This window comes from Antennarius striatus, chromosome 2 (assembly GCF_040054535.1).
Source record: "Antennarius striatus isolate MH-2024 chromosome 2, ASM4005453v1, whole genome shotgun sequence".
In the NCBI taxonomy this organism is placed as follows: domain Eukaryota; kingdom Metazoa; phylum Chordata; class Actinopteri; order Lophiiformes; family Antennariidae; genus Antennarius; species Antennarius striatus.
The window spans coordinates 28,820,175-28,833,816 of NC_090777.1; the positions used below are offsets into that span (position 1 = coordinate 28,820,175).

General features: G+C 41.8%; 1 protein-coding gene across 2 annotated transcripts in view; it reads left to right on the plus strand.

The window, feature by feature from the left end:
- Positions 1-13,642, plus strand: part of LOC137605713 (metabotropic glutamate receptor 7-like) — a 64,560-nt gene that overhangs the window by 49,461 nt on the left and 1,457 nt on the right. For both annotated transcript variants that reach the window (XM_068330420.1, XM_068330427.1), the window contains exons 9-10: positions 2,998-3,933; positions 10,014-10,266. In XM_068330420.1, the coding sequence (XP_068186521.1) occupies positions 2,998-3,933; positions 10,014-10,266 (1,189 nt within the window). The remainder of the gene's footprint in view (positions 1-2,997; positions 3,934-10,013; positions 10,267-13,642) is intronic.

The window sequence follows — 13,642 nt, forward strand, 5'->3', positions numbered from 1 at the left end:
AACTGAAAGAAAACCGGCAATGACATTAATCCACAATTGTACATTGCTCTTCACTTCTCCCTCAGTATGGGCTGGAAGGCTGGTGGCGGTGGGGGGGGATAGAACACATCATCACTAAGATAGAAAGATGAACGACATGAAAGCTCCAAAATGAATGATTTTATCAACAAAGTGTGTGAAAAGCTAATTTAATTGGAAATTTCACTGCAGAACAAAACATTTACAACATGCTTAAGGGATTTCTCATGTCACATGATCTATAAATAACTTAAATTCAAGCAGAAAACAACCAAAAGAAAAAACCACCACCACCGTGGGCACAGAGCTGCCGAGCTGCTTTATAAAGTGCGAGGCTTTGGTTTGTAATAGATCTCACTGTCACAACACGAGAACGAGCTGAGGTGATTCATGTGGACAATAAAAAAACTGATTTCATTTCAAGGCAAACATGGGTTTGATATCACTCATCCTGCATGATAAGAACATGAACTGGAATGCACAGGTATCCCTATGTAACTCATGTTGCAAAAAACATGACATTCCCCTGCAACTCAAGTCAAGGTTTGCATAACGTCTCGCACGAAAATCACCGCTCAAACGAAGCACTTGTTATCGGTGCATCATGTCCTTATCCTATGGTCCAATTTATGTGTATTACAGTTTGAGAGCTATTTATTCACTAATTCCTAAAGAGCTTTTTAATTTAAAGGTTAACCTGGAACCAGCGACACAATGTACTTTACACTCATCAGTAAAGAAGCGTAAAACATGACGGCGTTCCAATTCACAGAGACTCAAATTAACTGCAAAATTAACAACCAAAGCAAAAGAAATAAAAAAAATCCAAATGGATGCTATGGCAGCCATATGAGTCTGAGGTGTCCAAAAAAAAAAAAAAATCTTGCTTCTGGTCTCCATGGCAACAGAGCTGTTGGCCTCATTACTGTTTCCATGCTGTGTGTAATTGGGAGGTTTTCCAGAGAGAACCATTCATTGTCCAAATAACAAATGACACCCTCATGCCCCCAGATAAATGGCAGGTGATAATATATCTAGACACCACAGAAACAACACATTTGTCATAAGGTACACACACACACACACACACACACACACACACACACACACACACACACACACACACACACACACACACACACACAAACACACTTTAGGTGTAGGTGTCTGTTTCTGTGCTTTGCAAAGGTGAACCTCTGTGTCTACAGTTATTGGCAGTTGCCATATTTGGAAGCAGCCGTGCTGCTTGTGTCGGTCATTGGACTCGGGACGTGCAATATTTGTGCCCGGAGTCACCTAAAGGGCTCCGTAGAGGCAATAGCAACGACCACAGGGGTGATTTATTGCAGCTTGTCTGTCGGTCTGTCTCTTCTTGTGAAAGGGAATATCCGAGCAACAACGCTTTTAATTTGAGGAATTGGTCGTCGATTCTCAAAAAAACACGAGCCCGACCAGATTGTTATGGTTAAAGGTCAAGACCACTTTGAAAAGTCACAACCAATCATTCGGCATGACTCAAGGATGAGCTAATCAGGAAAAGATGTCACACAAAAAGCTGTGGCGTAGGACACAAAGCTGAAAATGATATCTATATCATTTCTTCAAAAGGTCACAGGACAACTCGGTAACATTCAGTGAAAACATTCCGTCCAGACGAGGTCTCCTCCAAAGGTTTCTGCGCGTTATAAAGACAGACTGTCCTCGCCACCGCCGCTGCCGCCGCCATCAGGTGTCTGCTCACAAGCGTTTGTCGTGACTAAAATTAAGAGGAAAAATGATGGTCATATTTAAAAAAAAAATCTTAGTTCAGTGCTGCTGTTCAGTGAGAGATCTTCTCACATTTAATAGACAGGCGTGAAAGGATTATTGATTATATGATTTAAGTGCATTTCCAAATGATCCTTCAATATAGTCTGTTCAATTTCTTGGATGTGTTTGTTGCCTTGTTATACATTGTGTCGGTCCCTGTGAGTTGAATGTATTTCCTACCTCATTTACACAAACTGTTGAATATTTTAAAAGCTCCTTTGTTTATCCAACACATTCCGATCTTCATTGTTCTAACCGTTTTTGGCAGGTTTTTGTGCGTTTCTTGGCAGATTTCTAACACCTGTAGATCAGTGGAATAGAGTGAAAACCATCAGCGGGATGTATCTGCAGGTGCATCACATCCATTGTGCACAAGTGTACCTTGCAAACATGCACGAGGGAGAAAAAAACCTATGGAGAAATATATATATAGCGCTACTAGACATGAATAATTCCACAGTTTCTGTTTGTTTGCTGGTTTGCTCAGATCATAATGGTGAGAATCTGTCAAAAGGATGCTGGAATATGCTGCGTTTTTCCATGGATTACCTTTTTTTTTTTTTATTTAGTAATAAATTTTTTAAAAATGAAGCCCTTAGTGTTATTGCAGGATTTTTTTAAGGCACTAAAAAACATTTTTAAGATCCAGGAAAAAGTCTTCATTGCATTTAAAAGGTTGACTGGTATATTGAGACCACCTCAGGGCACTTTTTTGGGATTGGCAGTTTGATAGCCCTTCAGTGCATCTGTACACTTGGCTTTTCCTCCAAATGACAAGATCATAAATAGAAAAAGCTCTAAAGATGTACTTTGCAATCCCAAATCCCATTCCCCTTTCCCTATCATCGCATATTTCATACCTCACTGGCGACTGTATTAAAAAATAATGTCTTCTCCAATTCACATTTAATTATTTTTATTTCAATGGAAAAAGGTAAGGTAAGCTCTGTTGCCATGGTGATTGGAATTACTTTCAAGTATAAGAAAAGGCCATCCCTGGAAGAAATTGGCAGCAAATGTTTATATAAGCACATATATTTTTTTGTTGAAGAGATTACATTTCATGAATGCAACATAACATAGCAAGTCCATCTTGTGATATCTGGTATCTTCAGCGGAACCCTTTTTGCTAATCCTGTCTTCCTGGGCTGTGTGTCATCTCTATCCCAGCTGGAGGAGCTTCAGTGGCCAGATGGGGAGCAGGAGGTGCCGATCTCCGTGTGCAGTCTGCCCTGCAAAACCGGAGAGAGGAAGAAGAGGGTAAAGGGCATGCCGTGCTGCTGGCACTGCGAGTTATGCGACGGCTACCAGTATCAGTACGACGAGACCTCCTGCAAACTGTGCGCCTACAACATGAGACCCAACCCCAACAGAACGGCGTGCCAGCCCATCCCCATCGTCAAGCTGGAGTGGCACTCCCCCTGGGCGGTGATACCCGTCTTCTTGGCCATGCTCGGCATCATCGCCACCATCTTCGTGGTGGTGACCTTCGTGCGTTACAACGACACCCCCATCGTGAGGGCTTCGGGCCGAGAGCTCAGCTACGTCCTGCTCACCGGCATCTTTTTGTGTTACATCATAACGTTTCTCATGATCGGCAAGCCCGACATTGGGGTGTGCGCCTTCAGGAGGATCTTCCTGGGGTTGGGTATGTGTATCAGCTACGCCGCTCTGCTCACCAAGACCAACCGCATCTATCGAATCTTCGAGCAGGGCAAACAGACAGTTACTGCCCCGCGTTTCATCAGCCCCACCTCCCAGATCGCCATCACCTCCAGTCTGATCTGCGTTCAGCTGCTGGGAGTGCTGGTGTGGTTCGCCGTGGACCCTCCGAACACTATCGTCGACTACGACGAGCAGAAGACCATCAACCCCATGCTGGCCCGTGGCGTGCTGAAGTGTGACATCACAGACCTGCAGATCATCTGCTCGCTAGGATACAGCATCCTGCTGATGGTGACCTGCACCATCTACGCCATCAAGACCAGGGATGTACCAGAAGACTTCAATGAAGCCAAGCCCATCGGCTTCACCATGTACACCACTTGCATTGTCTGGCTGGCCTTCATCCCGATTTTCTTTGGCACGGCCCAGTCAGCAGAGAAGGTGAGTCATTCTATTTCTTTGTCTTTCACTCTCCGGGTTCTGTTTCTCTTTCTGCTTCACGTTGGCCTCTTTTCCGTCGTGTCGCAAAAAAAAACAAACTCCATTTCACTCCTGCAGCCCTGTTTTTATCTTGTCTGAACAGATTGCACAAATACATACTTGTACAAATTTGAAATGAAAACAAACATTGCATAAAGTCAGCATGCACACGTTGAAGTATCGGTCTCGTTTTTTGCTTGATTTTCACATTCTATGGATTTGAAAAATGCATGGAAAGCCAAACCCGGACCACCACCAGAAAACAGAAATATGCTAATTAAAGTGTCGCAAGAGTTGCACTTTGAAAAACCACAATGCCTGGAATGTTTGAAGAGCAACATGGATGAAAGCAGCTCAATATGCCTTTATCTTACAGGAGAAAATGACGTTTTGTTCTTTAGAGGGTGAAGAGCGGGTTGTGGAGGTGGAAGGTGATAAGAATGAGGAGCTGGAGGAGGAAGAGCGAGAAGAAATAAAGGGAAAAAATTTAAGTTTGATTCCACACATTCCTTCTCTTGACAGCTGCACTCTACTCTGGAAAGCGTTTGACACCCGGCGCCTCTGAGTTGATTGAGAATGTGACATTTTGACCTGATGTGGTCGTCATTACTTATGTGGCCAACACTGAACAGAATACAGATGCATTCATCTGCCGGACTTATAAACTGTGCTGCTGTCTGATGGGCCGTGTGCACAAGATGAAGCAGAATCCAGCTGACGAATTATCGACGCTGACAGGAAAAGTGTCAGTCCTCACCTTTTTGAGAGGCTTGCCGTTCAATATCCTACCTGCTAAACTACGGAATGAGATGGAACCTAAACTGATATTCTTCAACACTTTGCTGTTGATTTCTTAGATGAATTACACCCTCAGCAGCGATTAGGAGTTCATTATGCTACTTGAGGTGACTAGTGAGGCTGTAATGTGGTTATCTTTCTCCTTTATGCAGTTAACTCTTTATGCACAGCAGTTCCCGCCTCACATTCAGCTCCAGTTCAAACCACAGAGTCCAATCTAATGGTCTAAGTGGGTGTATTGGTGCTCGCTCCCTAGTGAGAGAGAAGCATCTCTGCATGTCTTGATAACATGCTTCTACACTGTAGTTTAAGTGGAGCAAAGATATCATAACGTGAGATCACATATACCTTTTCAGTGCATATACTATACTGTATATACACAAGATAAAATTATTAAAAAAATATTTTAAAAAATCCACAATGGTTATTGAAAACACTTGAAACTTACAAAAGTAACAATAAGTAAAAAATTATTGAAAATTAAACAATCAAAATCAGTCATCTCTCTTTAATTGTCGTTCAACATAATTTAAAATAAATTAAAACATGCCTGGATATACAGAATCTATGTATCTAATATACAAATATATATATATTATATATATATATATTATATATATATATATTATATATTATATATATATATATATATATATATATATATATATATATATATATATATATATATATATATAGACACACAGATTCAGTATTTCTCAGGTCAGAGACATATTGAAATGTTTTCCTTGAGGTGCACAAAATTTCTAAACGCACTAAAGACTCCATCGTGCAAAAAAAGAGAGAACCTCATGTCGTGAAAACCTACATATTGTTACCGCAATGCACGTCTGGAAAACCACTTAAGTCCTTGTAAGACGTCTCCCGTACTCACAAGCTATCACGACAAAAGAATGTGCCGCCAAGAGTCATTATCGCTGACAAAACTACCGTCTGCAAAAACTCAACTTGAAAATATTCATTCTAGCTTTCTGTTGTGAGTAAAATGCAGTTTCATTCTGGTCTATAGCCATTTTCTCTGCTTCACAAGTCACAGGTCTGCTATAGGTGAGGGGCGGGGTACACCCTGGACAAATCGCCAGCACATCGCGAGAACTAAAATGACATTTACAGCTCCTCTTGTCCTTACTACCAATACGACACTTATTTAGAGGTTTTTTTAATATGCATGTGACATTCTTCTGCCTATCAGCTTCTCAATATTTAAAATGTTGAATCGGTTGCACCAGAGGTAGTGTTCAAGCTAAATGATTGACTTGGTCACCTGTAGAGGAAATGACAATTCTTTTCAACAGAAATTGCTCATTTCTCAGGATGAAGAGGATTCCATGACCCGAGTCTGAATTTATTTATAGTGGAGAGATAGTCATTGTTGTACAGCTCACAGGTACATAAAGCAGAATTTATGCTTTTTCTGCAAGACGTTTCTGAATGAGAATAGGGAACATATCTGGTTACTAAAGACTGATGTCAAATTTTATCATGCACTAAATTTTATTATATTTTTCAGTATAATATTTACATAGCACATCTTAAGTAAACACAAGGAGTCTGTTAAGCAATGTATGCATGTCAGCATTAGCAATTAATGCAACCACGCTGTGTAAAATGATCATACCAGTCACATCCTAACACTTCATTTAAAAATGGCCATGTTTTGCATTTATTCATTAGCGCTCCGCACACAGTAATGATGTCGGAAACCCCCTGTGGATCGTGGCACGCTGCTGAAATCTTACTTCATGTCCCCCCCCACAGGTGGGAGGAAATGATTTTCTGTCAGTCTGTCAGCAAATAGTCTGAAAATATGGATCCATAAAATAACAACAACAACAACCATATATTGTAGTAAAGATTTTACCTGTTGTAATTACGTAATAGTATCCTGCAGCACTTGAGGACATGTTGTTTTTATTTAATTAAAGGAATCTCTTCATGCGCCGAATCTTTAATGATCTTGAAGATAATGAAAACCAATTTTGGTGAGAGATATTAAAGTTTGATTTATCACTGTCTAAATTGTTGGTTCTGCCAGAAGCATCACGGTCCTAATGCAGAATGTTCTCACTTTCACACGTGTAGCTCACATCCAGTTGCACACAGATGAAAAATGGGTGTAACGACTGCCTAGGTTAGGGTTAACGTCCTGGGTCCCCGTTCTCTGTGTGAATTGCTTTTAATTTGTTGTTTCTAGGATGTTTTAAGGATGTCAGTAATTTTAGGACAACCAAATTGGTTGCTCCCAAACCAGAAAACGGTCTCCTACCGAGCAACACACAATCCTGGATTTTCAACAAACGGAGGAAATAATCAAAAGTGACTTTTATCAGACACCTGCAGAGCTGTTTATATGTGTCACCATCTAGCAATCCTGACGTACATGAAAAGGATTTACAAAGTCAAAATAAAGACCGGGGTCATTCACAAAGCGGACGGCGTCTCCGCTGTGGAATAAGGATTTGCAGCACAAAGCCAGACAAAGCCAGAGTTATTCATTGCTTGAGCCAGGGTAGGAAGTAGGCCACCCAAAACAACAAGAGACATCCAGGTACTTGAGAGGGAGGCCGAAAATCCCCCGGATCCATTATTGAAGGCATTCTGTGAAGAAGCAGAGACCATTCCACTTGTCACTCACTGGATTAACTCGGAATTCCCTTTGCAGTCAGTATAATTATAAGAATTACCCTCCACAACTCTCATATAAATGGCATACGTGTCGTTTGTTGTGGCTGAACGTTGGTATTTTGCTTGTCAATGAGATGTAAAAATTCAAATACAGATGTTTGATTCTTGATGAGGACATTAATAAATCATCACCGCGGCTATAAATAGAGGGTTGCCAAGCAGTTGGGAAAATGACTTCATGTATTTATTTATGTTAAAGCAACAGGAATTAATTATGAATGTTCTGTGACAAGCTAAATATTCGAGTGGTGGGTGAGAGAGGGGGGCTACGAATTTGGGTCAAGCTCACAGAGAGGCACAATGAAAAACCTTGTCTCGCTGATTACCGGGTTGGGTTTGGGATGCGTGTCTGTGTGCATGTGTGGATAACTTTTGCAGGAATGGAAGCATGCATATTTACACAGTTGGTTTGTTTTTGTGTGTTTTGTGTATTTGAGTAAGCATCTTACTGTGCTCCTGCTCCTGAAAAGACCTCTCCTGCACGGTCAATAAATCAGTTCTGATAGGGTCAGTGTTGCAACGTCTACGGCATCAGAATCTCATTAAAAGCTTATTCAAGTCGTGTTTGGTTGCACGCATGAAACTCAGTAGTGTTGCTATGGATACCAGACAGGTTAACAACTACAGAAAAAAACGAAACAAAGCGCACAGGCTGAGACGGTCCGGTGATTATATACGTCTCTGCTTCTTCTTTGATCGGTCATCCTAAATATCCAGCGGTAAAGGGTGTTTATTTGCAGCACAGGCACAAGAGAAGCGTCTCTCCCTCGGCTTTGACTGACACAGAGGAGAGTGCATAGTGACATTCATACAGTCATTACTGCGTGGTGAGCCAGCCAGATCACCGCCTCTGATGCTGCTCCATGGAGAATCAGGAGGGGATGCAAGGGGAAGGATGGAGAGCGGCGAGTGTATCGGCATGTTGATGATATCTGGCGTGTGTATTATTGCTGGAGATCAGACAGACACATCCTTGACTGGCATGTAAATGAGAATTATTATATGAAAATGAATTAACATTAGTTGTGCTATTTATCTTGAAACACTATGCAAATGGTGACATTTTCTCCATTGTGCCCCCCCCCCATCCATCTGCAGACAAACAGTAGAAGCTAATGTGTTTACAATTGTGTCCTCCTCCCAATCCGCATCACGAGTGGCATTTGATGCTTTCAAATGCAGTAGATTAGTGAGCAGGCTTTTGGTGATCTGTTCTGGAAATCCTCTCTTTAAGTGAGTCTTTCTCCTCCAAGACCCTTAAATGAAACAAGGGGGGGCTCTCGCACGACTGATGAATTACCGGCTGCACTACCTCTAAACACTACTTTTTAATGAAGGCATTACATAACCGAGGCATTGAACAGTTTTTTTGTTACATGAGACTGCCGTTACAGCTCGATAATGTGAAGGCTGTTATGTAACCTTATGAAAAGGCGTGTTGTGGAGGAAGAACCTCTGTTGGGCTCACATGAATGACATTCGTGTGAGTGATTTTTTTTCCACTTAATACTCCTGAGAGTCTTTTAAAGTGTACACTCCACTGCATGCAGAGAAAAAAAAAAAGTACAGCCCTGCTGTTTGCTGCACTTGCATCGTTCTTAGTCCATGGAAGAATTCTTTTTACTATTCTCAAGTAGGCATTTATATAAAAATGCTCCCAATGGCTGCACAGATTCTTGGTGGAGGAGGAGGAGGAGGAGGAGGAGGAGGAGGAGGAGGAGGAGGAGGCCTTAATGTGTGATGAATAATGTCTGCTGTTGGGAGGGAAGAGGGAAGATGGCTGAACATGTCAGGTCCTCACCTCAACTGTCGTGTCTGTCAGTGCAGTAGGAGTCTGGATGGACTTGCAGAAAGGAGTCTATGTGGGGACATTATGATAAGGTCATGGGGAGGCTCCTGCAGTTATTACCGCTGCACTTCAATCGTCTTTGGCTTGACTGACATGCTACAGGTCAGGCTTTAATAAAAGCTCCTGGACTGTCTTAGTGTGTGCATAGCAGATATACACCCCACCTGTTAATCCAGTGATAATGTTGAAATGATTTTATTATTTTATTTTAAAAACTGCATATTAAACAAAAGTGTCCTTTCCTATTGAAGTACAGTTACTGTGTTCCAGGAACCACACTCGATTAACAAATTCCGTGATAGAGCGACAAAGTTTTTATTTTATTTTATTTATTTAATTTATTACTTTATTTATTATTTATTTATTACTATAATTTATTTTATTTTATTTATTTTATTACTTACAGTAATTTAGATGTTTTTGACCCCTTCCCCATACTGATTTTAAACCACCTTCTATCTGTATTACCTGTTCCCACACTCTGACAGACTGTTTAAAGCACTTTTATGTCCGAGACTCACAGAATGTTCTTCCTGTACGGTAACAGATGTTTACCTATTATACCTGTGTCATCTCTCATTTTTCTTCAAACGCTGCTTCCGTCTATGGAAATGAATTGTGAATTAACGTGTTTGCTGCTAATCACTTCTGTACCAAGAACACATTTTCCCTGTCTGTGCTTTCTTTTCAGCTGTACATCCAGACGACCACCCTGACCATCTCCATGAACCTCAGTGCCTCCGTAGCACTGGGCATGCTCTATATGCCCAAGGTGTACATCATTATCTTTCACCCTGAGCTGAACGTACAGAAGAGGAAGCGTAGCTTCAAGGCTGTGGTCACGGCGGCCACAATGTCATCGCGTCTGTCCCAGAAGCCCAACGAGAGGCCCAACGGAGAGGCCAAGACCGAGCTTTGTGAGAACCCTGCTGCTGACCCCATGAGTAAGTAGAGGAGGTCACCCCCCCCCTGGAGATACATCTGTACACACATCAGCATACAGGAGACCACACATATACGCTGAGATGAATCAGAACCACTGTGATCATATGCGGACGTCAATGGTTATTTATACAAAATAAGATAAAGAATAATGACAAAAATGAAAGTTTTATATTATTTTTGGTCAGACATGACCAAAGCGTATGACTGTATTGTGAAATGATTCATTTTAATTATTCACCAGAGTTGAGTGACATAATAGAAATAAGACCTATTGAACTCGAATGAGTTCAACAGTGACGCCATTTCTGCACACAAAGATTCAAAAACAGTTGTGTGTGTGTGTATGGTCTATACACACACACAGACACACACACACACGCACACACACACACACACGCACCCACTCACACTCTTTGAAAGTTATTGGATTTAATCTTATTTTCTCAACAAAATCAAATGGTATTTCTTTTTTTCCTGATTCTTTCTCTTATTTAGTTTCTCGTACGAGACGAGTCCACGTCTGGCATTTTTAATTGGCCGGCTATCTGAAGCCATTCTACAGCACATTGTACATACAGTATGTTTTATTCAGTTCAAGTGTTTCTTGATAAATGATTCGACTTCTAGCCCGAGTGCACAGCAGTGACCATGTAGGAAAAGTGTGTGTCTTGCTCTGTGAAGAGATTTGAAGCAGTAGGTCTTTATCACTGGGGATGGGGATGGGGATGGGGGGGCTTTTTCTGTAGCTGCGTGTTACTCATTACACCCTTCATCTGAAACAGTAAGCACCATCCCATTAGCAAAAAAAAAAAAAAGTATATAAGTGGGGGAGCTCATGTTCTATAGTTATATGATATAGCGTTTGTTGTTTGTTTTTAGACTGTTGTTGCCATGGAAATATTTTGCTCCTCTGTAGTCGTCAGGATGGGGACAAAGTTGATTGACAGCTCATGTAAATCACACATCACAGGCTCCAAAGGTCTCCTCTCAAGCAACACTTCTAATCGTATCGACTAATCACGCCACCCACGGGATCAGCCACTGCTCTTTGAATTACACCTATGACATGATTTTCCAGGGAATTCCTCCAAACACACACACACACACACACACACACACACACACACACACACACACACACACACACACACACACACACACACACACACACACACACACACATCTGTTGTGAGATCATGCATGTGTGTACCACTACCGCTGTGCGTGCTGTTTTTTGGAGGGCGCGTCTGTGTGTGACTGAACGTGTGAGCTACGCACATACAAGTGCGAGCTGATGCAAGCGTATCAAGGGAGATGGGGGGGCTGGGGCGTGTATGTTTGCCAGTCACACACATGGCTCGATGAGCAAACGCTCTGCATTAAAGGGTGAAACCTTAACATCTGTTGCAGCATCACATCCAAAAACTCCCAAAGCATCGGCACGCCGTCTCCGGGACGTCCTCTCTCCAGCGCGCCAGGTCATCTGTGCTCTACGTCCCTCACCTTCTGTCTCCCCTGTTCCCCCTCTCCCCCCATCCTCCCTCTCCTCCCCATCCTCCCTCTCCTCCTCCTGCCCCCACTATTTTAGCAGTAAGAGGAGAGACATGTATTAACGGTGAATTTATGTGCGTGACCCCTTGGAAAACCTTAACTGAGCCTCGCCCGTCCCTGGAGACTGTCCGTCAACTCATGTAACCGTCAGAGCGCCAAATACCTCCCGTTCATACCCCATCAGCCCTGAGTGCCATGCACCGGGGTGATTTATGGGATTAAAAGCATTGTCAGTTCTGCAGAATTAGGTTGGGTTTGAAGCAATGTCATATCTTCATGACCCAGGAATTAACCTGCAAAACGGAAATGCTGAAATAATGATTTTCATAAGAATTTAATTTTAATTTTTTCAATTTCGATGAATACGACATGAATATGAATATGAACACTGTAGAAAAAATGGTATCACCTCCTCCCCTTAGAAAACTTATCCAAAGCACAGATCAGCTGAGTGCAGGTAGACGTCTAGCTCGGAAACAAGTAAACACAGACGACGGTGTCCTGCTGGAAAAAAAATAAAAAAGACTTCCTGGAGACTATTTATGGCAAATAGGGAGATTCTGTTGTACATCTAATGTTTTATTCATCATACTTACCAGCCAAGACTACAAAATGTAGCTGTAAAGAGATGGTGCGACTTTAATTGCGTAGCCCATGGGAGTTGGTTGCCATAGCAACATTAAAGCAGTAAAGAATTGGAATTTATAGAAATGTACAAGGAAGTGTATGTTGAACTTAACCCCTTACGCCAACATTAACGTTTAATTCCCATCGGATTTTCTTCGCAAGCTAATATGAGCTGGGGTGACCTCGGCGCACGAAAAAAGTCCTTCACTCTGTGGGTTTGAACTCACACTGGTTCTCACAACAATAGACAAGCATACACACACACACATACACACACACACAACACGCAGCACCTAGGCACTCAGCCACATTCTGATATGTTTCCATGGCAATCCAGACTGGGATCACATCGCATGCCCCAGCATTTGTTTGGTGCTCGCTTGTGTGGTGTTTGTGTTTTCATCACTGGTTAACGTCTGAAAATAGAACGTAAGGCTTTACGCAGGGGCATTGAGAGTTTAAGTGACACATTAGGTCCAGGAGATATCGCCACTGATTGCACACAGCATAAAGGAAGGTGGGATTATATATGTAATTTCCATTTATTTGCAAATGCAAGATGGGTTTTATTCCTATACAGCGGTACCTCTACTTACGAAATTAATTGATTCTGGAAGAAATTTCATAAGTAGTAAATGCCCTCATCCGTTCCAAGCCTCCCAAAAATTCAGACATAAATGTTTTATAAAGCATAAAAATGCATCAAAACATGTAACAAATACATGTTACGATTAGATTATTACACAATAGATAAGAGTTGTGCATAATGTAAAAAACAAATAAGGGTAAAGAATAATGATGGTTGTTTACCTTTTAACTGCTGTCCTCATTGTTTTTTGCCCTCTTTGGTTCATGCCCTCTTGCCCCACCATGAACAACAGAGTGAATTCCAGTCCTCCTTCTGAACTTCTCCAACCACCCACGCGATGCTAAACTCCTTAAACTTCCTTTAGTTTTAATAACGTGGTGATTGTAGATGCATTACGGCCATATTCTTTGGTGAGATCAACCAAACGCATCCCTTTTTCATGCTTTTCTATCATCTCTTGCTTTGTTTTTAATATATTTACGTAAAACTATCAGAACACCTCATGGGTCGAGGGCTGAATGACGAGGACGCTGCATAGACACCTATCTAGCTCCACACAGAGGTCCCTCTTAGCCAATGGGATGCCAGGAAGATACTAGGTAATAGCC